Genomic DNA, 27,380 nt, shown 5'->3' with positions numbered 1-27,380 from the left:
AGGCATTCTTCCATTCGGTGCAGTTTTCATCGAGTTATTCTTCATCTTGACTTCCATCTGGCTGAACCAGTTCTACTACATCTTCGGCTTCCTCTTCATCGTTTTCGTGATCTTGATAGTCACATCCGCAGAGATCACAATCGTCCTCTGCTATTTCCAGCTCTGCAGCGAAGACTATAACTGGTGGTGGAGAGCTTATCTGACAGCTGGCTCCTCCGCTCTGTACCTCTTCCTGTACTCAGCTTTCTACTTCTTCACCAAGCTGGAAATCACCAAGCTCGTTTCGGGTATTCTGTATTTCGGGTACATGCTCATCGCATCATATGCTTTCTTTGCCCTGACCGGAACTATCGGGTTCTATGCTTGCTTCTGGTTTGTCCGGAAGATATACTCCTCCGTGAAGATCGATTAAGCACAACATAGGAGCGAGAGATTCTGACAATTTCACGGATGTTAAGAAGTCTTTGGGATGGAAGACAAGTGATATCATATCAGGTACCTCCGATTTGCAGGATGAGCTTTAAACTGTGTAAATGTTTACTGCTGCAAAATCTCAATTTTCTGCTGCCTATGTAGGGCTTGTCTTGTATTCTTAGTTTTTTCGTGTTTGTCGACGGCGACGTCACTTTTCTGGAGTCTTTAAGATTTTGAAGAACTTTGATAGTAGACAGATCCTAGACATGCTGGAAGAACCAATTATACGAATTGTAGTTTATAATATATCATATGCTCTTCCTAGTTATTCTTCTATTTTGATAATTTTCTCTTGATTGATGAACATTTCCCTCTTTCTTGTGGCTTCACCCATTTTTCCTTAGGCTCTCCAATCATTTATACATAAATTAACATTTCGTGTAGCTATAAGTCCCAATTTATGTATTATAATTTGAGTACATTTCTAATTTACTTTCGTTTGACTATAAATAAATCTTAGATATAATTCAAACTGAATCCACTTTTAGCCATTTTGTTTTTTGTTCATACAAAGTAATCATATTTTTTCATTTTGGTTTGTTTACTACAAAATGAATCCCTATCTGTACATGTAAACTTTCTCTTATTTTGTGTATTTTAACCATGTTTTTTGTTCTCATATTTTATTAATTGTGCATTAAAATTCGTGTCGTCCAACATCACTATTTTTCGTGGACTAGTGGGGTAAATAAGAGTAAGAGTATAAGTCAATTTTGATTCTAAATATATGACCAAAATACGAATTTGGTGTAAAACATTCACTTTTTGAAAAACCGTTCCATAACAAATGAAATTCGTCGGAGTGGTATTTTTTTTACGGTTCCGTCAATAAGGACTACTTCGTCGACATTTTCATTTATTATGGATCTGTTTTTCAAACAGTAAATGTTTTGGACCAAAATCGTATTTTGATCATATGTTTGAGACCAAAATTGACCATTACTCTAAGAATAAATAGATTGACAATACATGGACAGAGAGAAGACTAGTTCATATCAAACTGTGGTTGGTATAAATGACAAAAAAGTTATGCAAAAACTTGATTTACAGAAAATCTGTTTGCACTATGCTGGATGGATTACACTCCACTAACACAAAAACTGGTAATTGAGGAACAAAAAGTTGAAACACCTCAAGATTCTGTAATGAAATGAATCCAAGAGAGCATAGTCAGCATCAGATTTTCCTGCAGCAGTGAGTGATTTTTGGATTTTGGATGTACATGTTATTACTGAATCACCTAAAATCAGTTTCAGCTAAACTTCGTCTCTCACCCCGAGCACGTTCTCAGCTTCCCGTTTCTCTGCCTGCAGCACACAACAAACACCATCACAATGACACCTCTCTCTATGAAAATATACGAGAAAAGAGTTCAAAACGTACCAAAATGCGTCCTTCTTCTCTTGTGCTAGTAGTTCCTCAAATGATATATCGCAGAAGCTGGCGTCTTGGCTCTCTTCAGGGCTGCTGGACTTTGCTTTCGTCTCCATACACGCGCTGATTTCTAGCATCTTTCAAGATGAGGAGATATCAGAAAAATCGCACCCCCAATCCAGTGGCCGGATAGTATAAAGTAACACGTACCTTCTTGTATGCGGGAGAGACCTTAAGCTGCTGTTGAAGCCAGTTATAGACGAAAGCGTCCTCTTCTAGTCTCTTCTGCTCTAGTTCCAGCTTGTATATCTATACATGACAAAGGATATCGGGATTCAGTAGATGGCGTGGACGAAAATATGACTTAGACTCGAGAGTGATTTTCCTGCACCTGTTGCCGGAGGCGGTCAAAGGAGGATCTGTCGGCCTTAAACAGAAGGGCCTTGGTGATTGTGAATCTCCTCTTGATGACTTCGGATCTGATGTTTACGAACATACGGTTAAGAAACTTAATTTAACTCGTAATTTAAAGGTATACAACAAACGTACTTGCTTTGCAGCTCGTTTCTCGCTTCAACCAGGCAATTGACGAATTGTCCAACCTGCAACATAAAAAAGTAACACAGAATACTCAAGTTTCAGTTTCTAATTTTGGATAAACTTCAAATGTGCCAAGTGCTAGAAATTTTTTGCAGCATCAAATAGATTCAAGGCCACATATTGAAGGGATTGTTAGATAATATAGAAGCCAAAAAATGTTTAAACATCAAGGTGTTTGACTACAGCAAGATTTCAAGTTTCTGTCACAATATGCACTGTTGACTAAATACATAAATACTTCAAGAAGTGAACTTATGCATGACTACTTTTCAGCCCGTTTTCCTCTACTCTTCGATTGCCTTGTTCTATACATCATGAATTTGATGCTATTATGCTATACTTATCCCCGTGGATATTCAATTACACGGGCCTCTGAGTGCTCAAGAAAAGATATGATCAGAATCAGTTGAAGCGTAAACTAGAAACATGGAGTAAAACATTTAGAAGGATAACAAACTCGAAACTAGCAACGTGCAGAGATTCTTTTCTTCCCTGAACTTTCATCTACTCCGATTAATCTGTTCAGTCCCCAATTTTTTCAAGAAAGAGACTCACATTACACTAGAGCTATGCTTTCATATGATCATATCAAAGCCACCTAAGCTCATGTAAAGCTTTAAGGCGAGCGAAGAACTCAACACACCCATTCAAATACCACAGTTATAAACAGCACGAAATCTCGATAGGCTTCAGCAACAAAACCATTGTTTCAGCCTTCACTAGATAAAATCAGACCCAAATCAAGAAACCAGCTACCTAAATCAACTATCAAAAAATTATATGTATCTATACATAGCCTCAATTCTCAAATTCAAACTATCTAAAGATGCACACAGCCTCAACAATCTTAGTTCAAGTACACAATACATTCAGTCAAAACTAACATTCTCATCAAATACTAATGGCATTTCTCAATAGCTAAAGCATTGAACAAAAGATTGAGTCTTTAACCACATTCACAAATCACAATCAACCAACTTATAATTAAAAAACAAAATTGGGTAAAAATTGAAAAAAAAAAACCTGATCAAGAGTCAATCCATTTGATCCATGAGACTTGACAAGCTGATCATACTGCTGCTTGATCTTCCTCTGCGTAGCACTACAAGACTTTGTGAAAGGATACAAACACACCAACTCCTCCTTCCCTTTCCTCCCCTCCTCCTCCTCCTCACTCGGCCCGGCCTTCTTCTTCCTGGCCCGCTTCCTCCTCCTCTTCTTATCCTCCCGGCCCGGCCCGCTCTCCTCACCAGCACCCTCCCCTCCACCCAAAAGGGCCTCCCATTCCGGCGGCAAGATCTCGAGAAGAAGGGACCGGGCCGAACTCCCCGGGCCGGGCTCCCGGCCCGTTTCCTGATTCGGCCTCTCGGCGGCGTTTTCGGGTAAAGATTGGATTTTTACTGAGCCCTCTTCCCCCTTTCCGCCATTGTGATTCTTGAAGATTGTGTAGAGGGTGAAGAGGAGGATGGAGAGGGTGAGGAGGAGGAAGAAGGAGAGGCAGGAGGACATTGTAACGCGAAAGATTGAAGCTTGCTGCGGCGAATTGAGAGTGGTGATTGGGAGAAGAAGAAGAAGTGGGGTGGCCGCCATGGTTAAAGAGAAAGAGAGAAAGTGGTGAGTTTTCTTTTCTCACTGTGTGTTCGTGTGTTTTTTTGCAAAGATAATATTTTTATAATAAAAAGTGGATTTGGGATTTTGCAATTTGAATCAGGTGAACTGAAACCGCTTCTTCTGAATCAGTTTTTCTTTTTTGTTTGTATTTACCAAGTTTTTGCTTTTTCTAACTCTTCCAAGTAATCTTTTTTGTTTTGTTCTAGGTTTAGAAATGAGATTAAATTGTTGAAAAAGTTATAAATTTTGAATATATTTCGATCGATTTGATTTCGCTTCATTAAGAATTAACTGAAAAAGTTATGAAGTTTTGGTTTGTCAGCAATTAATTATCTCGAGATTTTTTTGGTAAAATTAAATCTGATATGATACTCGTAAAACTATACGTGGACGTCACCGCTGATGAGTATCTATCTCGAAAGAAACATCGTCGTTTGATTGAAAAGATCAACATTATACTAGAATTCATGATTTTTTAGGGTAATTTTCCTTTATTTTTGATTTGTGAAGATTATTTGAATTCTTAGAAAAGGAAGCTCAAGGTTAGGTTTTCAATTCTTGAAAATGGGAGCTCAAGGTTTTATTCTTATTGACCTAAGGTTTTAGGTTTTGTCATTTGTGGAAAAAAATGAGATTCCTTTCTTCCAGAATGATTTGAATATATGAGGAAATCTTGGAAATTGGGCATCCTTACATTACTAAATTAAGCTTGAAAACTATTTATATTTTCATTTATTGTGCTTTGGATTGTGTGCTTGAGGAGTAAGTGTTTTGGCCTTATAGCAATTACATTACTAAATGTATATTATTTGCATTTAAGAAGCTTACATATTGTTGCAAATCATTGCAATTTGTGTCCAAATTAAGGATTTTACAAACGTTATTCTATGCTTGAGGCTTATGTCACCATTTGTTATGGATTTTTGGTTGGCGACAAAAGAGGGTTAATTTAAAAAGAAAAAAAGTTAATTGCGCCAATATATTGTGTGGTTGATTTATTATTGGTGGTCTGATTAATCAGCCTAATTCTAATATTTGGGAAAAAATAAAAAATAAAATTCCATACATCCTTTTATATGTGGAATGCGGTTTTTTATTGAGTACCTAATTGTTGTATTTGGAAAATGGTAGTATTACCTAAATGGCTAAATCCCAATATTTTTGCTAATTTGTAGGCTGCCTACTAAATTTGTTTGATCTAAATTAAAAGGTGTATTAACATTATTATAGTCTATAGATATTGTATGTTGGTATTCTTTCATTTCTTTGCCCATCATATTACAGTCTTGGAAATATATTGCCTAATGAATTAAAGAATTTGGTAAATATCAATCCAAAAGATAGTATTTGATCATAAAATAGACTTTCCTAATCCTATACATCTTATTTTTTGGTCAATTCTGCATTTATTACAAAACAAATACCTATATTTTTCATACTACAATAATGCTTCTTTTTTAGAGTTATTTGCCTATTAAAAATTTAATAACAATACACGAAGTTGTAAAAAAGTCTCATATGACCAAATTTGTTTTATTAGTATTTCATTTTTTAGTTTCGAGGCTCAAGATACGTCATTTAATCATTCACATTGTAACAGAAAAATTGAAAGTTCATGCATTTATAGGCAAAAAACTCTAATCAATATTATCAAAATTTTACACGTATGCACCAACTCAACATCATATTTGTTTGAGAAAAAAACAATGGGACAATCAAGAATTATTAGAAACATTCAAATTTTGAAAAATATGGAAGAGACTAAATCTTAACACATACACAATTAACCCTTGTTTTTTAGTTGATTATTAATAATGAAAGATCAATTTTCCATATTTTTTAAAAATTTAAATTAGCTTAATCTTGATTTCATCTACTACATAGCAACAATGTATACTAAATTGATCCTCTTAACTCAACACAGGATAATCCTAAAGCCAAGAAATCAAAATCAACAAACAACATTTTACCAACAAATCTTGATACTTGCAAAAGCATTTCTAACAAATTGATTTCTTCAACATGAGAAATACTACAATCTCACAAGTCATGAGACTGCACATGGACTCATTTCGTCGCCGTGATGCGCCTTACAACGCAACGATGCACGATGAACAATGACGAAAACTATCTATATATACACGTTCTTATGTTGAATCACCATTAAAATCTACTGTGATTTGGACTTAGATGGTGTGTGTTGCAAGTATGTACAACTTCAACCCAACATAGCCCAAATAAAAATGGTTGTGGTGAACAATGTGGTCTAAAAATTGACTGTGGTGTAGGAGTACCTGCATCGAAAGAAATAAACGAGCGCCTCTTGTTAGCTGCAGATGGCCTCGACCGAGAGTTTCTTCATCACATTCGGACATGGATCTCCACCAAAGATCTCGGGTGTTATAGGCACCACGCAAGATTGTTGGCCGACACAGTACTGTAAAGAGAAGAAGGAGGCCGAAATCAGACACGAGAGACGGTCATAAAGAGGTAAATGTGTGTTAGATGATGTAAGGTAATAATACCCTTTCAAAAACGTCGTAGGAATGGAATGCGTGGCAGCTCCCCTGTTGGAAGTTTCCACAGGTGCCTTCAGGTGTTCCAAAGCTAGCAAACTTGATGGATGAGATCTTCTGACCCGTAGCACACGAGAGGTGAGCTTTCGGCCTCAATGGTTTGTCGACTTTCCAATATGACCGCAGCTCCCAGTTCACTAAGGTCGGCTGCCATTCATATATATCAGAGCATACACTTGCTACTTCCCTCTTCACGAGAGTGATCCCGTAAGGATTCCCTCCCCATTCTTCAAACACGACCAACAAATTTCCCGTTGGACGGAGCCAGGAGCGAGGAACGTGGTACCTACAACATAAAAATCCGAGCTTTATCAAATTCGTGCTCTTATCCGAGTGAAAGAAGAGTAAAGTAAATTGATTTCGCATTACCATCTCTGAGAAGCTTCACCGCAGTTGGTTAGGCATTTTTTCTCGGTGAACCAACCCGTATAATTGCAGGGCGTGCAGCCATTAGACGCTTTGTACTGGGTCCAGTAGCGCCCGATGCTTTGACCATTTATCCACACCTGACCTTTACTCATGGTGTTCATATCCAAAGCCAGAGGCTCGTCTCCTTCTGGAGCGTTGAAAGTAGTCTGGAAAACGAAGAGAAAAATACTGCTTGTATTTACACGAAAACTTAACGATAAAGAAAAAATGACTATAAAGTTGAACTCAGTCATTAGTATACATCATTCTTATACTTATTTTGTTGTATAGAGAAAAAAAATTGAAATACGTTTACCTTGTACCACGTCAACGGTTGCCTTTCACTTACGAGCGATCCTTCAACCCATTCTACAGAAGAGCTTCCACTGATTGAATGAAGGCTAAGGGATTCTCCTTCTAGACCGACCTGTCCAGATTCCAGAGTGAGGACGAGTTAACAAACGGGAATGCAGGGAGGGATCGGGGATAAATAGTACTACACAGGTTTTGTAAACTAACCGTATAAGACCATTTTTGCCATGTTAAGTCTCTTTTCCGCTCATTAAGACCAGTGAGTGAAACAGGACCAAGAACTCCGGCCTTCCATGTTTCAAAATGTGGGCCGATATTCTGCGATTATGCAAATGAAGATGTGTTAACAAGAATCAAAAGATAAGACTTCCATGTAGGAGGCATGAGAGGCGGAGAAGAGATAGAAAATGTACCGGGAGACCAACAGCAATGCTCAGCAGCGAGATTTGGTTTACTCCGGCTTTCAGAGGCACACTGTCACTAAAGGTTAATCTGGGATCTTCTAGACTTCCATAGGCAGTTCCTGTGAGAAATCATGTCCAAAGTTAAGTGGTAATCGAAAACAGTTTCTTGTTGTCGCCAGAATGCTTTGTGGTGACTGTTACATCAAACGAGATTTACAACACTTGATATTATCCATTAGATCACCTACCTGAAAGTTGTCCGTTGATAAATACGTGCAGGGCGTGTCCAGCAGACGATACTGTAAGAACGGGAGGCTTCCCACCTCTTAAAAATCCCTCGCTCGGGTCAATCTCCACTCTGAATAACAAAAACAAACAAGAAACTGAGAAAGGAAAAGAATGGTCTAATTCGATTACAATGCTAGTTATATAAAGACGAATAGACTTACTCTGTTGTGTACCATAAATAGTCAGTGTTGTCTCTGGTGGTATTGACCTGCTCCACCAATCCAACCATCGTAAACGAGTTGGCCCCACGTGATGCAGCCTCTTCGTTGTATGACGTCCACTCAAAGTCCTTGCTGACCGGAGTCATCTTCATTTGCGAACTTTGGGCACCAATCTTCACCAAAAAAAAGTTATAAACATATATCAAGATGCTCCACGAATACATTCGCTCTCTCAATATAAACACGAGGCTAAAAAGCCATTTCTTACCCTTGCTGTATTGTAAACAGTATTCTTGCAGTCGGGAAGGATGCTGATGGACCACGGAGGCAAGTTGTAGTGCTGGTCCGCAAACGCCACTTTAGCAAATGAATGCTGATCATAATTTCCAAGAAAAGCAGCACAAAGACCAGACTTCGATTTGTAAACATGAGCCTGCACGGAAGAATGTCACATATTTGTCGTAGTTGATGGAAACGATAAAGGGGGATTGTAACTAATAAACTAAAGCAGACCTCCTGATAGTTTCCGAGTGACGTTACTGTAAGATCTCCAGATAATAGAGCTGGCTCACAGAGCTTGATGGCTCGATGCAAGTCTTTCAGATGACCATACTTTGGCTCCCTCGGTAGTCCTACATATGAAAAATTAAGATGTCAAGATTCGTCGAGCCACTAGAAATCTAGTCGTGTAGTCGGTAAAATGCTTAAATCGAAATGGAAGCCAAACACTATGTCACATCAACGAGATAAAATTCGTGTACGAACCATATTCATCAAGAGGCGCATCATAGTCGTAGCTAGTAGCGATAAACGGGCCGCCAGCAGTCCGCCCAAAGTTTGTACCTCCATGGAACTGATAGAAAAGGATGTAAAACACACTTAGCTCAAATAAATCCATCATCAGTTTTATTTATTCACCATGTTTAGAGAAAAAACAGTTTACCATATAATAGTTTATGTAAGAACCTCCTGATTGAATAAATTTGGCAACGGAATAGGCCATGTCTTCAACTGGCCGGTACGGAACTGGACCTCCGAATTCAGTAAACCTAGTACCAATATTGCAAGACGTTATAATCCTGTTACATATATTTCGCTAAAAAGTCAGTTTCGGTAAGTACCAGCCGGTCCATGCTTCAGTCCACATCTTCGGTTTATAAGCCTTATTGGGTGAGAAGTAATCACAGTAGTAACCATTGCAAGTATTGATCTGAAAAAGGCAAAGTAAAACAGCAAACTTAAAGCCTGTAGAGCTGATATAAAGATAGAAACCTTTGGATTATACAAATAATTCTTCCAAAAATAGGAGTGATGGTTGAAATTGAGCATGCTAATTTTATAATCAAGAAGGATATGAACATTATTAAATCAAGAGGCATGATTCCATACTTCTGTGATTATTTAATTAAAGACAACCAGCCAGATTGGCATCATGGCATGATAGAATAACGAAGCGAAACCATGTGCAAGAGTGACAAGATCTCAAACAAGATTGATTACTATGAATGGGGACAAAAAACTGTACAAGCCCACTACTGAAACTCAAGTGAGAAAAAGGAGCAATACTAACAATTGGGTCGGGGGCGTCGTCCTGCTTGCACATGATCCACGGGACACCAGTGCCGAGATCCACCGCCATTTTGGCCGCCCATTCTGAGTAAGCCACCGCTGGTGCACCTAGCTCGTATTCCATCGGTCCATACTCATTTTCAATCTATCACAAAGAACACATTTTTAGAAAGGAAAGAACATTAATGCTTTAGATATTTTCTTGATGGAAATTCGACTACCTGAGATAGTATGATCGGACCGCCCTGAGTTTCGTACAGCTTTTCGGCTTTCATCATGTCCACAATCATGGTTGTGAACTTTTGCATAGCAGCCTTTTGTCAACAAGCCATTTCAGAATACAGAAACAAGAAAACCAATTAAAAGGGGCTCTGAAATATCAATCTATGGAACAAAACCTTCAAATGTCAAAAACCAGTTTCAAACCTTAAAAGGCTCATTATTTGTCCTGAAACTAATGCCTGGAACATACTTCAACCAAACTGGAAAACCTCTGAAATAGGAAACAAACAAAACTTCAAAAACTATGCAAGAAAATAGACACATTTTTGTAAAAATCCTCAGCTTGTTTAGCATCATTACCCAAAATTCCACTCAGCACAAGCATAAGGGCCAATTCTGAGATGAACATAAAGCCCAGCTTCCTTAATCAGCTTAATAAACTTCACTAAATCATACCTCTCCTCAAAATAATACTGCAAAAATATTCATCAAAAAGAAACACTTCAATGAGAAAATCAGAAAATATAACCACAACTCAACACACACACACACACATTCAACCTTTCCAGGTTCAGGCTCATGCCCATTCCAAAAAACATAAGTCTGAATCACATCAACTCCCCCTTCCTTTGCCTTCTGAATAAGATCTGGCCACATCTACACCTCCCAAAAAGGAAAAAAACACTATTAAAAGAAACATTTCTTTAAACAAAATGCAATTAATGGGAAAAGAAAAGGAAAGATTTGGGGCTACATTGCCATTAATATACCTCAGGAGTGCTTCTTGGATAGTGTATTGATCCAGAAATAAGAATCTTCCTCTCCCCATTCACAGAAATGGCCCTTGAATCATAAGAAACAGAAGCTTCCACACTAGAAACCCATGAGCTCAATAACACCACAAAAATCACATTGCAAATTGCGATATTCAATTTCAAACCCATAATGCCGAGAAACCCTTCTCCAAGATTGGATATTTAGAGAGAAATGAGCTTTCTTTTCTTTTCTTGTTTGCTTATTTTCACTTCTCCCACTATCTTTAGCAAAAGATGCCTTGATTCTTCTATCCCCCTTTCCCACTTTATTCTCTATGCTTCTTCCAATAAGAGAGAAAGAATTCAGCACAAAAAAGTTCCAAATTTTAGCAGCAAACAGGGAAAATGAGCATTGCTTTGCCCTCTCTGCTTGCTGTTGGTTTATTTAAACATATAAACTCTCAGTGTGTGTTAAATAACCAGTTGCACCGCTTACCTATTTTTCTAATATAATGAATTATGATAATTACACGATTGAAATATTTTAAAATTACTTATATATTTAATGAATAGAAAAATAAATTCAATGCATATATTTTCATGTTTGTGATCAAATAGTTAGAATTTTGATTTAAATATGTGTATAATATTTGGTTAATATGCATGGCATAAATTTAGAAAATTTGTCAATAAATCCCAATATATATATACATGGTTTTTTCGTAATATATCTAAAATTTGATTTAATAATATTTATATTTATGAATGATTACCATTTAAATCATAAATTTTGATGATCTTGGTTAGAGTATAATTTTTAAAACAAAATATAAATTATAACTTTTTAATTTTTAACTATGATGTGACAAAATACACCATTATTTTGAAAAAGGTTACGTTATTCTAGTTTTATTGTAGGTTAAAACGATACCAATTTATGTGTCGCATATTTTATTCACGTGTGACTCGTGTTTAGGTAAATAAAAGTGAAAGTGAACCCAATATTTTCATACACCCATAGCATCTTGAAAATATATACTCCCTCCGTCAATAAATGTCTCATTTCACTTTTACTATATTTGGTTAGTGGATTCTACGTTCCACTAACTCATATCACTCAATTTTTATCAGAAATCAATAAATAAAAGTATTCTCCACATTTCCCTAACTTTTTCTATACACTTTACTTAGCCAAATAATTTTTTAAAATTTGTGTCAATTAAATATGAGATTTTTAATCATGGACTAAGGGATCAGAGTTTGTATTCCATTTCGACTAGTATTGTGTAATAAGGCAATTTTTCATGGCTGGATCATTGGATTGATCAATAATTTGGACTCCATAGATTTTCAAGTGGATGAAAAAAATTATCACATTCTTTAATCTATTGGAACGATCTAAAATTCATTACTCCAGTGTCCCATAATTGTGCATTTATAGCTTTCACCTTTTTCAGGCATTCACATTCAGTTCAATTAATTTTGAAACGATCTCCTTCCAAATATTCAAATTAAAATTTAATAATATGGGGTTTCCTTTGTTTAAGTGACATTTAGGAAACCTTTTCTCTTGTTCCCATTAAAGCAGAAAAAATGGAAAAATTAAGAAAAACAAAGAAACAAAACAATAAGGGGCTGTTTGGCTGTTGCGTAAAAGCTGTGCCTAAACGCGCTTATTGAAAATTTGATGTACAAAGATTCTAAATTGTCAATCCCAATGTGGTCGGTTGATCCATTTTATCACGCCCTAAGTAGCGCGTTTACTCTACGCTCGGTTCTTATTGGTCTTGATAGGGAGGTGGTTTGCACGTGATTATTGAATCTTGGTTATTAAACACATGGGTTTGTTTAATTTGAGAAATATAACCATTTTTTTATTCGTTTAGAACCTTGATAACAATTGTTTTTCACATTGAGCCTCGTATGGGTGGCGATTCGGTCGGTTCGATTCTGACCGAACTGATAGTCGGTTAACCGAATTCTATTTTTTCCAAAATTTAGAATCAGAATCGGAACCTTTGTCGGTTTGATTTCTCGAGGAACCGATCGGTTCGGTCTTCGATTCCACCGCAGGAACCAAACTAATCGGGAGTCGGTAAACACTTGGTAATTTTTTCATGAAAGATAAGTCAATGTACTACATCAGTATGGGATTTATAAGTTATTTGCTAATGTTCAATATTTATATGATACGTTGAAGTTCCGAATTTAATAAACAAAGTAGCTGTCATGAGATTCGTTATTGAATCAGAGAGATAATTTGTTTTTCCTCTTGTTTGAAATGCAGACAAATTATAGGGACATAGAGTTTGGTTTCTACCACAACATTGTTCTTTGAAACTTGAAAGGTGTAGGGTTTATGAAATTAAAGTGAACCTATAAAAAATCAAAATTAAATCTACTAATCGGTTCTTTGATTCTAACCTTTCGGTTCTCGGTTAGAACCGAGAACCGTCCGAATCCTAAATCCATTAACCGAGACCGAACCTTAACCTTATTTTTTCGGTTCTCGGTTAACCGATAACCGAAAAAATATGGTTTGGTTCTCGGTTAACTAAAAACCGAGAACCATTTCCCCACCCCTAGAGCCTCGTAAATTGTCTTCGTATGGGAAAGTCATTTTCTTCACATTGGAATTGTGTTTTTTTGGGGTTATTTATAATTTCAAATTCAATTGTGCGTAGTAATTTGTAATTTGGATGTAATTTTTTCGGAATTTTACAATGAATTTTAATTTTAACATTTTTTTACAATCTAGAAGAGTTGCTGTCAATCGTTCAAATAAGTACCATACACTTAATAAAAGAATACCAATTATTACGGCTATTATTAATAAACTAAATTATTAAGTTAAAAATTATTGTTTAAAAAAAATAATTAAAAATAAAGATCGAACTGCAATCGATCGGATGTGAACTAACCATGAACATTTTGGTGTTTAAAACTTACTCGATGAGCTTTGATATGGAAGGAATTGATTTTGCTTGCCGGGAAGAAAAAGTTTGCTTCGTTTAATAAATGAAAATTAGACACTGTTGAATTTTAAATTTTGCAATATCAATTTAAAATTATTTAATTAGTTAGCAATGCACATGACCTCCATCCACTACTAACCAACAACCCATTACTATATGTACATAATTGTGTCTACCTATAACCTACTATCCAAGCAAATCTTTATTATCATTATTATTGAGCCCCTATTTGATTCTCCATTATTTCTTCAATCTAAATAGCCTTACTAGTCTTAATTATATCATTAATTATTTAATTACTCGTGTGATCCCTAATTAGTACCATAACTAAGTAACATGTCAAAGCTCGATTTGTTTTATACTTCTTACTTAACTTTAGATAAACTAATAAAGTGAAAGTAAATCTAATTTTGATATATATGCGGTTTGTAAAATAAAAAATGTTACTATCCTTATCCACCAAAATTTGTCCCACTTTGACCGGGCACGAGTTTTAAGAAATGTAATGGAAAGTGAGTTGAAAAAGTTAGTGGATTGTGGGTCCTACTTTTATATACGGAGTATTAGTTTTATAATAAAATGTGAGTAGGAATGAGTTAGTGGAATATGAGGTCCACTACCAAAAATGGTAAAAGTGAAATGAAACAAATTTTGAGGACGGACGGAAACAGATGTATTAGAACCAAAAGCATCTCATCTTGTATTCTATGTGAAATTTGCATAACTATATCAAGATCGAGATGATGAGGGCCACTAAATAATTAATGTTTCACTATTAGAAATTTAGAATCATGCACATGCCAGAAAATTAGTTGGTCCCAGAAAACTCAAAGACAAAATTCATACAATAGGATAAAAATGAAAAATAGAGGGACATACAAAAGTCGATGTGGGCACAAGTTTCGTTCAATCAAAATTGAGGTGCACTATTGGTTATACTAGGAAACATTAATATGAAATGATAAAGCTGGTTACAGTAAATAAATAATCATTTTAAAAGGTACATAATGTTTTTTTGTTTATTGTAGGTCACCCAATCACCCTCAAATTTAAGACTATTGTAGGGACAGATCTCGAAAACATATGTCTTCCTCTACATTATTGAAGTCATATGATTAATTGCATGTCAATTCACATTCTTTAATTACTATTGTTAATCATATATTAAAATTTATTCTGTTAAGGCATCACACGTGACATTGATTCACATTTTAAGGCATCATATCAATGATATTGTCAATGTTCTTGATAGATTTTTAAAAGGATGGTCAGTAGTGATACCCTATTTACATTTATAATTATGTTGAATCGAACTCCCGACCTATTGATTGAAGGTTACATTTATAACTATGTTGAATCGAACTCCTGACTTATTGATTGAAGGTAAAGCTTCGTACCAAGTTGCACTTCATCTTTAAGATAGTTCCAACTCTAAAAGTTTCACTCTTTATCTCATTTTTTGTGTGGGTTGAAATGAGAGGGCCAAATCCAAAAAAAATTTCATCACAACTTGCAAATTTTGTAAGTATTTAATTATCCAACTTGTAGTTGTAGCTTTCTTTGTGGGGCCAAAATCCCAACAGCCTAAACCCCACAATGCTGTCACGCTTACCATCGACTTTTACGCAATAAATTAATTCTCATTTGCTCTTAAAAAAGAAATACTAACATTGAGAGATGATACATGTTTGTCAAGGGCAGAAAAGGGGCCAACCAACTGCACTTTCAAGCTGGACCTCTGCACTAAATGCAAGGTTTTCAAGTGGATTGAATTACCCGAGTTCATAATCGACTTCACGGTCAAGTCGGCCTCACATGAGACCACCTCATCCGCGAAATGGGTAAAAAGTTTTGGCCCTAAATTTAGGCATCTCGAGTTGGGACCCTACTATATTTGCGTGAATCATTTATCTCGATTTCAACAAACACACTCACGGCTCATGAAATTGCAAGTAGCAAGAAGTCTGTAAAAGAGTATAGATACAGACAGAAGGTGAATTTAAGACTCATGTTGCCTAGCACATGTCGTGTGGATCATGCTAGAGCAAGGTTACAAATCATCTCGATATATATACAAAGCAGTCGATGTCAATGTATGAAAAGTTCCAGAAAGCAATTGACGAAAAGCTCAATCGACCATGTGACATAGTAATAAACTTTTTAACCTGTAATGAAGTACCCGACCAAGAATTCCGGCCCAGTTACAGTCTTTACTTGCTTTCTTTAATTGGCCTTTTGATGCAAGGGACCTTTCATTTTACACGTTGCAACGAGCAATCTGCGAGGAGCAACTGGAATTCACTTGGAGAACATGATGCGTGAAGAATAGAATGGTAACGCCTGCTTAGTATGAAGCAACAGCATTATGTTTACTCTTTACTTTAGGTGTAAAAAGCAAGTTACGGGGTGAGGTGTTTGATGTGAAACTGTACCTCGCTGGAGTTCCTTTCATGGGTTAGTCATATCTTGGGAAGATCGGTGTTGTTGTTAACATTTCCTTTCCCTTGTTCTAAGTCGGTAGAAGTATCAGTGGAAAAGCCTATTCTTTCCATGATCTCATCTAGCCGCTGAACATTTGTAAGATACAAGTAACCTACCTGAAACAGAAAGTGTACACCATATTACCCTTCAAGGAAACAAAACTTCTTGCAATTTAGATTAAGCGCCTTAATGCCTAATGGATGCATGCACAGATCAATCATGCAATAAGACGAGGTAAGTGAGTCTTCAACAAGATCTACATCAGTATAGAAATGCAAATTGACATAGAGTGTGGAACATGTAGTGTCACTGTGTTCATAATCAGTATAGCAAGATCACATATGACCACAGCATGATAAGAACAGTGTAAGGAAAACACTGGAAATAAATGCAGAAGACTGCATACTGCCATTCTTCTTCATGATAATGATGCTTTAGGATTTAAAAATTTAGAAGGCATTGGATGGGAAACGATAAAAGTATAAGATATAAGACATTTACAAGTGTCTCCAATGAAGATGCTCTGTTGTAAACTGCCACACCTGCTCTCTTCTTCGTCCTTGTTTTGGAGGAACCAATATTTTTCCCCCAACGCAGCACTTCCCTGGATGTAAGATGCTTGTTTAAATCATCAAAATATAACAACAGATTCTATCGACATCACTACTACAAAAGAGGGCATTGAAGGGCTGGACTATGAGGTGATAAGTTTGTATGATAAGAGTTGGGAGGAACTGCATAATCTGACGCAAAAAGGACCATGGGCTCATTCGAGGATATACTTGAAATCCATCCATATTGAGTTATACTAAAAGCTGAATGACTTTTAATAAAAGTGATAAATTTTGTATAGTATCTTAATTACTGCTCACAGAAACAAAAGTTAGAATTAAGCAAATGGAAAGAGCCAAGAAGGAAACTAGACAAGGTACAAACCTCTCCTCTGGTGATAAGAAGTTATCACTCGTAAGTTTTTGAAGCATTGCATCCTGAAACATGGCAACAATATTGATTTTTCAGAAAACTCAAAAAGTGATTGTCTGCTATCCAAGAAAATTTTCCAGTTTTAATTCAGTAAAACACACTAACATAGCTATTAAAGAGGCATGCTTCAATGCTTGGTTACACATCATTGTGACTCTATAACAATCCCTTTGATAAAAGATTAAAAAGAATGAGACTATCTGTGAAACTATCTAAAAGGAATGTAACTATGGACCATAGACAGATTAGCCCCATACATAGAAGAAACAAGAGAGTATCATATGGAGTATATAGCTTCAATGAACAACCATTACAAATTATTATGTCTATATAGTCAAAGAATGGTGTCTCTTGATGGAAATTTAGCTTTACAAGTTTATATATTAGAAACAAAGATGATGTATCTAGAACGATATAAGTTTTAAGTAGCCAAGCTCTAGTGACTCAACTTCTTCAAAACTGATAGTACTTCTTCATTACCATTTACCAAGTTAGCCTGGCACCATCTAAGGAGCTGAAACCTCAAATCTAGAAGCATGTAGCCAAAGCAATAATGATTCTCTAAAAGAAAGGAACAAATACGTACCTGGGCCTCACAACGTACTACAGCCATCACCCGGTCATTATATTCTTCAATATTTAGTGGGGGAAACAAAAAGTGCCTGCGAGCATAGAGCTGTGCCCAACCAATAGAACACCACCATCAAAATCCCAAAAGTAATTTTTCATTAGGATATGGAAACATCATAATCAAAAGCGATACAATACATACTTGCATATTTGGAAAGGGATGTGACCTTACTTCTAGAACTCTATAACACAGAAACTCACAAAAGGATTTCCTTTCTAAATAGTTTCTTTTAAATAGAAAGTTTAAACAAATCATGTCTTGCTCAGATCAATAAATAGAGCTTTTCTAGAAATTCAGTTCCTCAGAGAAGGGCATGAAATATTTCAACTAACGCTCAATTGAGAACAGAGGAGAGAAGCAAATACACACCTCATAAATGCAGTCACCTAAGTAAGCTAGCGATGCCGGATTGAAAGCAGAACGGGGCTTCTCCACTCTAGGTGGTTTGGGAGTCCACGTTTCATACCCCAAATATGATTCACTAGATTCACCTATATCATTAGCACATACAACTTATAAGAAACAGTCAATATAATTGAAGCAAAAACATATGCTACTCGGATGGAAAATTCCAACAATTCACAAAAGTATATGTAGCAAGACACTCCGAATCAGTAAGCAGGCTCTAATCAAGAACCTTACAAATAGCATTTATAAAAACGAGGCGTCTTCACCCGCTAGGCAATAATCCTCCAATAAAATACTAACAAACAACTCAACAAACAAATCAATTACATTAACCCTAGCTACAACTTAACAAACAAATCAATTAACCAGAACAGGGTAATTAACTCAACCACAATCAACAACTAACCGCGGACAATTCAGTTCAATTGAAATAATCGATTAGCTACCTTGAGTAGTGGATTTTGAGATGTTGCGATTGAGGAGATCTGAAATGGATATTTTCACGGTTTTTTTGGGTGAAGTAGATGGTGATGCCGCCGTCAGAGGTTCTGGCTTCTTCGGATAAGTGCGCTGGCGGTTGTAAGGGAGGCGCTGTTCAGTGTCGACAGAGGAAGCTCGAACGGTGGATGATAGTGAAAATATTGGTAGCGCCACCGCCATTGGAATTCGCCGGCGAAATTATATCCAGCTGCGTCTGCTTTTTGCGGCAGGATTTGTAGAGACTCACCAATCAGATTTTAGCCGACTTTTTTTATTTTTTTTACTCAAATTAAGACTAAATACTTGTATATAAACCCATTAAATTTTAAGTTAGCTTTACACAAATTATTTAACAAACAAAAACTTAAAACCAATTAATTATTATCAGTCTACATATTCAAAAAATTATTTGACAAGAACGATATTTAATGAATCTTGCTGAATAATTTAATATATAAATATGTTATGATAAAAATTAATATATTAAAAATCTAATTTAAAATTTATAAATTAAAACGCAACATATTCGATAAATTTTTTAGTAAATTTTACAATCGATAATATATTTTATTGTAAATTAATAGTATTTATTTGCTTTGTTTATTATTGTATTACTATTAATAAAAACCAATAATATATGTATAGGTATATACAGTCCCCCGTCACAATAAATATGCAACATTTGGATTTCTACACAAGATTTTATGCAGTGTTGTTTTGTGAGATAATGAAGAGAGAGTAAAGTAAGAGAGAAGAAAAAGTAGAAACAGTGTTGTTTCCATTTTGAGAAATATTTCATTTTTATTGGAACAACCTAAAAAGGAAAACGTTTCATTTTAGACAAATTATTAGTTACGTGGTTTTTGAAATGTTTGTTCTTCTTTGCCTTCATTTTTCTTTTTCTTCTTTTTCTTCAACACAAAGCAAGAAAAGATCAATTTAATTAATACTCTATATGTATTCGGAGTTTCAGAGAAAAGATATAGAGTTATAAGTCTGCCAATCAGTTCGAGTAACTACCTCTACAAAATATATATTCATACGATTGAAAGAAGCCAAAAATGAACATGCCATAAACAAACAAAACCTAAACCTTGGAGACCACATAACGATCTCTCAAGGCCGGACCTCATTAAAACCTTCACGGCAAAAAAACCCAAAGGGAAAAACACCATGAAGGAAAAAGAGTATCCGTCTAATAAAGCAAAAATAATTATCATAATCCCAAATTCAATCTCAAAAAAAAAGGTAAACAAACAGAAAGACATAAATATTTGCATTAGACCTACAGGTGAAGTTTAAGTTGAAGTTGGGGATTATGTCGGGATATGGATCTCCAAGCTGTACCTTCCATGTCCTCTGCGTATGTTTCTATGAGCTTTGATGAATTAATGATACCCAACAACCTCAAAGACGGGCTGACCTTACGTAGCAGGCGATGCGGCAGCTTCTTCAAATTGTAACACATTGAGATACCCAACTCAGTGAGACATGGCATGATGGAGATGGCAGCAGATTCTTCTTCTTCCTCCGTTATGTCCTCCCATTCCTCCCAATTGAAGTTGGATAGAAATGTCAGTTTAGTGAGTTTAGGAAATGCAACAACAACATCACCATTAGACGTTGCTGAAGATTCTATTCCTAAAAACTCCCGTCCGACAAACTTCAGTTGATCCATTCCATGCATAGACAGAATTTCCAAGAAAGGTAGTTTCCCCATCGCCGGCAGTGATGACACCTGACCCAGATAAGGCAGATCAATCTCTTTTATAAAGTTGAGGGGTGATGACATCAGATGCGGAAGCCTGGAACCCTTATATCCCCTGATTACCAGTTTCTTCAACGTGCGATGTGGCACGAGTGCTTCTACTACCTCCATCCACATTGATGATGACTTCTCCATTTCATTCTTCATACGCGGGGACCATATCTCGAGGCTTTCGAGTTTTTGAAGGAGTATCTCTAGTTGTGCATCTCGAGCGTCCTCAACCAAACCCTCCATTTCACTCATCCCACAGTGGATTTCGAAATCTAGAGATCCAATAAGACGACAGTGTAATTTTTTAAGAAAACCCAACTTGTTGTATTGACTTCCTACTTTGAATCCACTCAGTTTCAGTGTGCGGAGATTACTCAACTCACCTAATGCTTCAGGCAGACAGTCGATATCAGTGTATTCAATATTCAAGATTTGCAGTCCAACCAAACTACGAATGCTCTCTGGTAACTCCTTTACCCTATTAAAACATAAGTCAAGTTTTCTTAACTGAACCAAATCCCCAATTTCTTTCTGAATCGCTTCTAGATGGCAGCCACGGAAGGAAAGAGATCGCAATTCAACCAAACTATAAATGCTCTCTGGTAACTCCTTTAATTCTTGATTCCAACTTAAATCAAGTCGTCTTAACTGATCCAATTTCCCAATTTCTTGTGGAATCTCTGTTAACTTGCACTTTGACAAGAGAAGAGTTTGCAAGAAATAAAGCCTACATATGATTTTGAGGCCATCCTTTGACAATGCAATTCCACTAAAATCCAACCGTCTCAAGTGAATCAACATTTCTATTCCCACTGGCGGAGATTCACTCTCAATTTTTAACACCCTAACACTTTTCATGCAATCACAAACTTTACAAATTCTGTCTCTTTCATCATCAAGTGGCTTGCAGTCCCACGATAGACTCCGATATTCTTGGACATGAGAAACCAATGAAGAATCGCAAACTTGACAACTTTTGTCACTGTCATCATTCGTCCTAAGAAATAGAGCAAAATCATGTACTATATCATGCATTTTACACCATTTTATCTGCTCCCCTGACTTGCTTTTCTCAATGTCCTGAAACAAACTACGCATTGCTAAATTCTTTAGGTTCTCTCGCCCTTTGAGCTCCATTGCACCATTTCCACTGTCAGAGCCTAAATAACCCTGCGCCATCCACTCCTCTATCAGAGTCTTTGCATGAATTTTGTGATCTTTAGGATAGACGGCACAATATGAAAAACAACGCTTGAGAGTTGGGGACAATTCATTGTAGCTTAAAACCAAATGAGGAAAAAGATCTACTTTCGCATTCTCCAATTGCCATATTTCACTCTTCTCTACATGTTTCCATCCATCCAAATCCTTGAACTGCAAAAGTGTTCCCAAAACAATTGCAGCAAGAGGCAATCCATTGCACTTTCTAGCTATTTTCTTGCCCAAATCCTCAAATTTTCCACATTCCTCATCACTCTTTCCTAGAAGAGATGTGTCACGCAATAATGACCAACATTCTTCTTCACTAAGCTTATTTGGGTGATACATATCGTCGTCTAAGGTACGGAACATCTTAGCTACCGTTTCCTTTCTTGTTGTCACCAGAATTTTACTACCTGCTGCACCACATTGGAGACTGATTTTCAGGGGCTCCCATTGATTGTTGTCTTCTGTCCAAACATCATCGAGGACAAGAAGAAACTTCTTTTGTAAAATACAATCGCTTAGTTGTTTTAGTTCTGATCCCAATTGGATATTTTTTTGAATTGTATTTTTTGTCACACACTCGATAATTCCTCTGGAGACCTCAGACACATCAAAGGGATCAGAGACACAAATCCATATTTTCAAGTCAAAACAATCCTTCACTCGTTCATCATTATAAACAAGTTTGGCAAGAGTTGTTTTGCCAAGTCCGCCGGTTCCAACAATAGACAAAATTTGGGTATCACCACCATTAAGCATTAGTTTGCTCACTATGTCTTCTTTTTTCTTATGTATATCCACCCCATGAACTTTCGTCAAGTCAACAAAAGGTGTGGATTGCACTCGCCAAGGTGTGGGCACTGAATCAGCTGTAGGGGGAGAGATGTCAAATTTGAATTCATTTTTCTCTTTGTTAATCTGTTCAAGCATAGCTTTCACATTTTCTATTTTCTTGGCAATATCACGACGAACAGAAACTTTCTTGAAAGATAAACAAGAAGATCTGATGAAGGAACACCCTATCTTTTGCTTAGGCTCAGGCTCAGCCGAACCTTCCATCTTATCTTTGAGAAGAGAATAGCTCCATTCATCCAAAATATCCTCCATCTCATAGGCCGTAGCTTCGAGCTTCTTCAACCAACTTTTGACACTTTCATCTTTCACTCCTCTCTTTTCTGCATCATCCAACACCTTTTGGATCGTCTTGAGCTTCTTGGAAAGATAAAGAAGTTCGTCCTTCACGCCTCTCACCAAATTGACTTCGTACCGAATCTTATCTTCTAACATAGTTGCAATTCTCCCCACCACTTCTGAAACAATAGCATCCGCCATTTATGTTTTTTTTTTCTTCCTTAAAATATCTCCTCTTGATTTATCCTGGAAATCAGTCCAATGGTTGGATTTAGATAAGTGCATGTGGATCAAACATCCAGATCTTTTTATGTTTTAATTAATACAATTGAATTCCTATGTTTTCTTAGAAAATGTACATTTTAATTTAACAAAGTCGGCAGCGTAACCTTTTCTTAATGGTTGGAAAGTTATGTTGCAAAAACTGAAAAAATGAATGAATTGAGCAGTGTCGAATTTGGTGTTTTGCGAGAAGTTTTTGGGGAAAAGGAGTCAAATCAAACATCTTTCAAGCATATATGTTGTAATGTCTTCATAATTCTTTCTTTATGTAGTACTAGTAAATTGTGACTTTTATTAGCAGTATAAATTTATTTAGTTAACTTTCTACTTTGCTGTCTCAAATTGGATAAATATTTATACAAATCTGTTTATGGTTTTTACTTTTTTTAATGGACACCCATGTCGTGATAAAATAACCCTTTTTTTTTTAACAAAGAATTAGCTAGAGAAATCTAATTCTTATCAAGACATGAATATTCTTGAATAGTTTAGGATTTAGGGGTCAAAGTAGAAAATAAATAAATAAATTTATGATAGTAAAAGTCACATCTTAAGACATTATTTATTACTCTCTCCGTCCATAAAATATTGTCTAAGTTTGACTCGACGCGGGTTTTAAGAAATGTGAAGAAAAGTGAGTTGAAAAAGTTATTGGAATGATGGTCTCATATTTATAATTTTAGTTTTTTAATAGAATGTGAGTGTAAAGAGTTAGTGGAAAATAAAGTCCATATGCATGTACCAAAAATTGAAAAAAATGGACACCTTTTCACGGGCGGACGAAAATAGCAAAATATTTCACGGACGGAGGAAGTATAAAATATGCTTTAAATAATTCCCAAAATTAAGATTTTTTAGTTAACTAGTTATGATTGTAATAACATGTCAATTTTAGTAATTTTAAGAAATAGTCATGGTATCACTAATATATTGAAGAACCAAAAACGACCGAGGAAGAAGTGCCTCGTGCACATTGTGATGCTTGAGGTCGGGTTATTAAAAGAAAAATATACAGTGTTGTTGGTCGGAAGTTAGAGAAAGAGAGATACAAAATAATTTGGTTAAGCATCAGCTTAATTTCGATCACGACGACTGTGGTGGCCGTAATTCATAGATTTAGTATCGATATGATTTGGACTAAAGTATTGATCAGTTATGCTATACTTTAGAGATTGAATTAACCGGCTAAACCGGCTATTCACGGGCAAAGAAATTTTGGAACCGGGATGATAACCGGAAAAAATTAGTTGGTATTTCCGGTTATGGTTCGTCCAACACAATGGTCAATAGTTTCGAGCCAGGGTTGACCGATCTCATTCAAGGCTGAACCGTTGGTTTCAGTTTAACCATGTATCACTATCATTGTATGAACTAACACTAATTACTATACAAAACAAGATGAGTGGGATGTTGAGATATGGAACATGTGGAGAAGAAGCTGAATCAAGCTCAAGTGAAACAAATTCAAGAGTCCTGAGATATTAGAAATGGGCCACTCGCTCTCTTGAAAGGCCTCATAAGAAAATGATTATCCAAACTTATATAGATTAGACAAGACCACCAAGTCGATCTGGAACAAGATTTAAAGAGATTTTAATCAAGAAGCTTCCGAAATAGCGAAGAAATTGAAATAGAGAGAGTTGGATCGTAGAGATGATTCAGTTGAAGCACAAAGTCCTCACATGGCGTTCATGCAAGAAATGACAAGGCTGAGTGAATTAGAAAAGATTTTGGAGTTTAGAAAAAATATGTTTAAGCCAGTGGACTGGCTAGACGGTGATTTCGGGCTTAGCCCAACGGTTCCAAACCAGTGTTGGGTCTGGCCGAACCATTCATTTGGTTGAGCAATGAATTACTACTATATATCAAATCGTACCTAATTATCAAACTGTCCTCTATTTTGGAGCATCTGATCTAAAATAACTTAGTAAAATGTATGTCCTGACTATGTTTTGTCCGTCTTATCTATGTTCTCAATCAAAATAACTTAGTAAAATGTATGTTATGACTATGTTTTGTCCGTCTTATCTATGTTCTCAATCAAACTGTCCCTAAATATCAAACTAAACCACGACAAGCGAATTGAGTAACCAATAAGCAATTTAGAGCAATGAAGGACTGAAAAAGATTGCTGTGAGAGAGCGCGACTGACCGGCACAGATGGTAGCTACTATGGTTGTGCGACACAGACGGTGATAAATGGACGGTAGCCTCACGTTCCGCTTTGGAGTTGCTTTTTAAGGGGCGCCTTTGCGTTAGGCAAAACTAATTGATAACAGGGTGCAACCAACCAACCAACTAATCGACATTAATTAATTAATTAGAGCATCATTAGACATTAATTATATTTTATATTCGCCAAAATCAAAGTCAATCACATGCCCATGTGTTCAATTATAACCCTTCATGCACCCGGAATAAATTTGTAAACAAACAATCAAACGCAAATTCTATATATTTTACAAACCCTAAATTTTAAATGTTAATCATGCAAATTATGTTCTTAAATTGCATATGTTATACATTTGATATTTTTGGCGTGTTTATGGATAAATGATAGAAAAAGACAGAAAAAGATGGAAAAAAGGCCAAGATATAACAACCTCAGTTCAAGCCTGTTTTCCCAGTGCTTTTGAAGTCCAATCAATGATTATTTCATACCATTCTCTTCGTCCTTAAAATAGCATTGCATGGATACCTCGCACAACTCAATCGGAGTTTCGTGGAGAAATTTATGATATTCTACGGACATTGCGTAGTGCAGTTAAAGCTGGCAGAAATACAAGGAAGAAAATAAATTGCCCAAATCTCTCCCATTTCTTGAAGGCCACGAAAATTATCAAAAATAAACCTTTTTTCATCCTATAAATACCTCTTAACCTAATTCATAATCTTTATCTCTGAGCCTCCAATCCCTCTCTCGCTCTACACATTCTTCTACTCCATATTCCACAAATAATTCATCCATCTTCCATTGGAGCGGAGCTCTGCAGATCCAGGCAAGAGAAGACTGAAGATTGAAGATTCAACCTTGGGTTTTATCAATTTCTTTCATGTCTCGTACTTTTATTGTTTTTACTACTTGTCTATGAGTAGTTAGACATTATTTGTAGGTTTTTTTGGTGAAGACTATTATGAAAATGTTTTGATTTATTGAATTGAATATTTTTCTAGCTCTTGTGATTGTTTTGCTTGTTCTTGTGCTTTTATTGTTCTTTTGTCTGGCCAACTTTAGAACTAGAACAAGTTCATTTAACTAGATTAATCGAGAGATAGCTAGTTTTACGTGGGAAAAGAAACGAGGACAACACATAGGTTTATCCGCACTCAAGAGAGGGGACCCTTTGTGAGGACTTGAGTCTTAGGAACTTAAGGAGTTAGAATCTAATCTATTGGAAGAAGACTTTAATAGTTAGAGTCTAATCTACTGGATAGGTGCACCCGAGAGAGGGCTTATCCTAGAATCGTGATTTTCCTAATAATTCTATAGACACATAAAGGTAAAGGTTCTGTGAGATTAATCATCACTAGGTCGTAATAGTTGGATCTTAAAACTCTACATTCTTTAGTCTGCTTTTTATTTTGTTTTTATACTTGTTTATTTATTTTTGTCTAGTTTATAAAACCAAAACCAAAAACTCGTGTCTCTAGATAGTATATGACGCTTAGTATATGATAGTCGGTTGCAATCTTATTCCATGTATTTGATATCCCGGTACCGACCTTTAGCTATACTAGATATACCTTGTAAACTTGCAGATATTTTTAGTGCTAATAAATAGTGCATCATGAATTAACACTAATTAATATACTACAAAACAACAATAATAATAAGCAATTGAATAACCAAAATTCTTGCACCTATGCTAATATGGTTATAATAAATCATTAATATTAACACAAGATTATTTCAAATTAAGTACAAATAAAATTAAGAACAATAAGACTGAAAAGAGCAATTAGACAGAGCGACAAACCTTCACGGCTGGCAAGTGGCAGCTACTATGGTTGTGTGGCGGTCGACGGTGACAACGAGCGGGAGGCGCTGCGGCAGACGACAACGTACGTTTTGAAGCTGCTTTTTTTGGTAAATCTTTGCGTTAGGCAAATTTAGAGATTAAGTTTAAGGGCTGAATAAACAGGGACTCTGCCATCTACTTCAAAATTTATACTAATACAGTGGCAGCTGGGAAACAGCTCATCAACATTAGTTAATTAGAGCATCATTAGACATTAATTACACTTATATTGATCAAGTAGCCTAAATTAAATTCAACCACATGCCCACA

The 27,380-nt window shown here is 36.1% G+C and overlaps 5 protein-coding genes across 8 annotated transcripts in view; 1 reads left to right on the top strand and 4 right to left on the bottom strand.

Moving 5' to 3' along the window:
• Positions 1-742, top strand: part of LOC125204427 (transmembrane 9 superfamily member 7-like) — an 8,703-nt gene extending 7,961 nt beyond the window's left edge. Inside the window, exon 8 of the mRNA XM_048103092.1 lies at positions 3-742. Within this exon, the coding sequence (XP_047959049.1) occupies positions 3-412 (410 nt within the window). The 3' untranslated portion in view covers positions 413-742. The remainder of the gene's footprint in view (positions 1-2) is intronic.
• A 702-nt stretch (positions 743-1,444) lies between these two features.
• Positions 1,445-4,085, bottom strand: LOC125204433. Its single transcript, XM_048103098.1, has 6 exons — positions 3,472-4,085; positions 2,398-2,450; positions 2,240-2,327; positions 2,059-2,157; positions 1,858-1,985; positions 1,445-1,781 (listed from the first exon to the last, which is right to left on the bottom strand). Exons 1-6 carry the CDS (start codon positions 4,036-4,038, stop codon positions 1,745-1,747), a joined length of 972 nt encoding a protein of 323 aa, XP_047959055.1. The 5' UTR covers positions 4,039-4,085; the 3' UTR covers positions 1,445-1,744.
• A 1,942-nt stretch (positions 4,086-6,027) lies between these two features.
• LOC125204425 (beta-galactosidase-like) lies at positions 6,028-11,170 on the bottom strand. The gene is made up of 19 exons (XM_048103087.1): positions 10,770-11,170; positions 10,561-10,656; positions 10,360-10,472; positions 10,204-10,270; positions 9,999-10,091; positions 9,779-9,922; positions 9,330-9,418; positions 9,152-9,257; positions 8,974-9,061; positions 8,722-8,840; positions 8,477-8,641; positions 8,209-8,381; positions 8,008-8,117; positions 7,769-7,878; positions 7,563-7,673; positions 7,360-7,470; positions 7,005-7,210; positions 6,585-6,921; positions 6,028-6,496 (listed from the first exon to the last, which is right to left on the bottom strand). The coding sequence occupies exons 1-19, from the start codon at positions 10,941-10,943 to the stop codon at positions 6,386-6,388; spliced, it is 2,523 nt and encodes an 840-aa protein (XP_047959044.1). The 5' UTR covers positions 10,944-11,170; the 3' UTR covers positions 6,028-6,385.
• Positions 11,171-15,682: 4,512 nt separating this feature from the next.
• Positions 15,683-18,978, bottom strand: LOC125204586. Of its 3 annotated transcripts, none has more exons than XM_048103274.1 (7): positions 18,680-18,978; positions 18,195-18,316; positions 17,781-17,870; positions 17,147-17,199; positions 16,712-16,814; positions 16,162-16,326; positions 15,683-16,069 (listed from the first exon to the last, which is right to left on the bottom strand). In XM_048103274.1, the coding sequence occupies exons 1-6, from the start codon at positions 18,891-18,893 to the stop codon at positions 16,189-16,191; spliced, it is 720 nt and encodes a 239-aa protein (XP_047959231.1). In that variant the 5' UTR covers positions 18,894-18,978; the 3' UTR covers positions 15,683-16,069; positions 16,162-16,188. The 3 variants fall into 3 exon arrangements, with proteins under 3 accessions (XP_047959231.1, XP_047959232.1, XP_047959233.1); XM_048103275.1 differs by having other exon boundaries at positions 15,683-16,007; XM_048103276.1 differs by having other exon boundaries at positions 18,195-18,307.
• A 758-nt stretch (positions 18,979-19,736) lies between these two features.
• LOC125205747 (disease resistance protein RGA2-like) overlaps positions 19,737-27,380 on the bottom strand; it is a 28,166-nt gene continuing 20,522 nt past the window's right edge. The window contains exons 1-3 of one of the 2 annotated variants that reach the window (XM_048104845.1): positions 27,069-27,177; positions 25,244-25,356; positions 19,737-23,055 (exon numbers count right to left, since the gene is read on the bottom strand). In XM_048104845.1, the coding sequence (XP_047960802.1) occupies positions 19,999-23,010 (3,012 nt within the window). In that variant the 5' untranslated portion in view covers positions 23,011-23,055; positions 25,244-25,356; positions 27,069-27,177 and the 3' untranslated portion in view covers positions 19,737-19,998. Of the gene's footprint in view, positions 23,056-25,243; positions 25,357-27,068; positions 27,178-27,380 lie in introns of those variants that run through there. The other variant, XM_048104846.1, reaches the window with a different exon arrangement.

The sequence above is a fragment of the Salvia hispanica genome, chromosome 2 (assembly GCF_023119035.1).
Source record: "Salvia hispanica cultivar TCC Black 2014 chromosome 2, UniMelb_Shisp_WGS_1.0, whole genome shotgun sequence".
Lineage (NCBI taxonomy): Eukaryota > Viridiplantae > Streptophyta > Magnoliopsida > Lamiales > Lamiaceae > Salvia > Salvia hispanica.
Note: the sequence above shows the minus strand (reverse complement) of the source record. Positions and strands in the feature narration are given on the sequence as shown.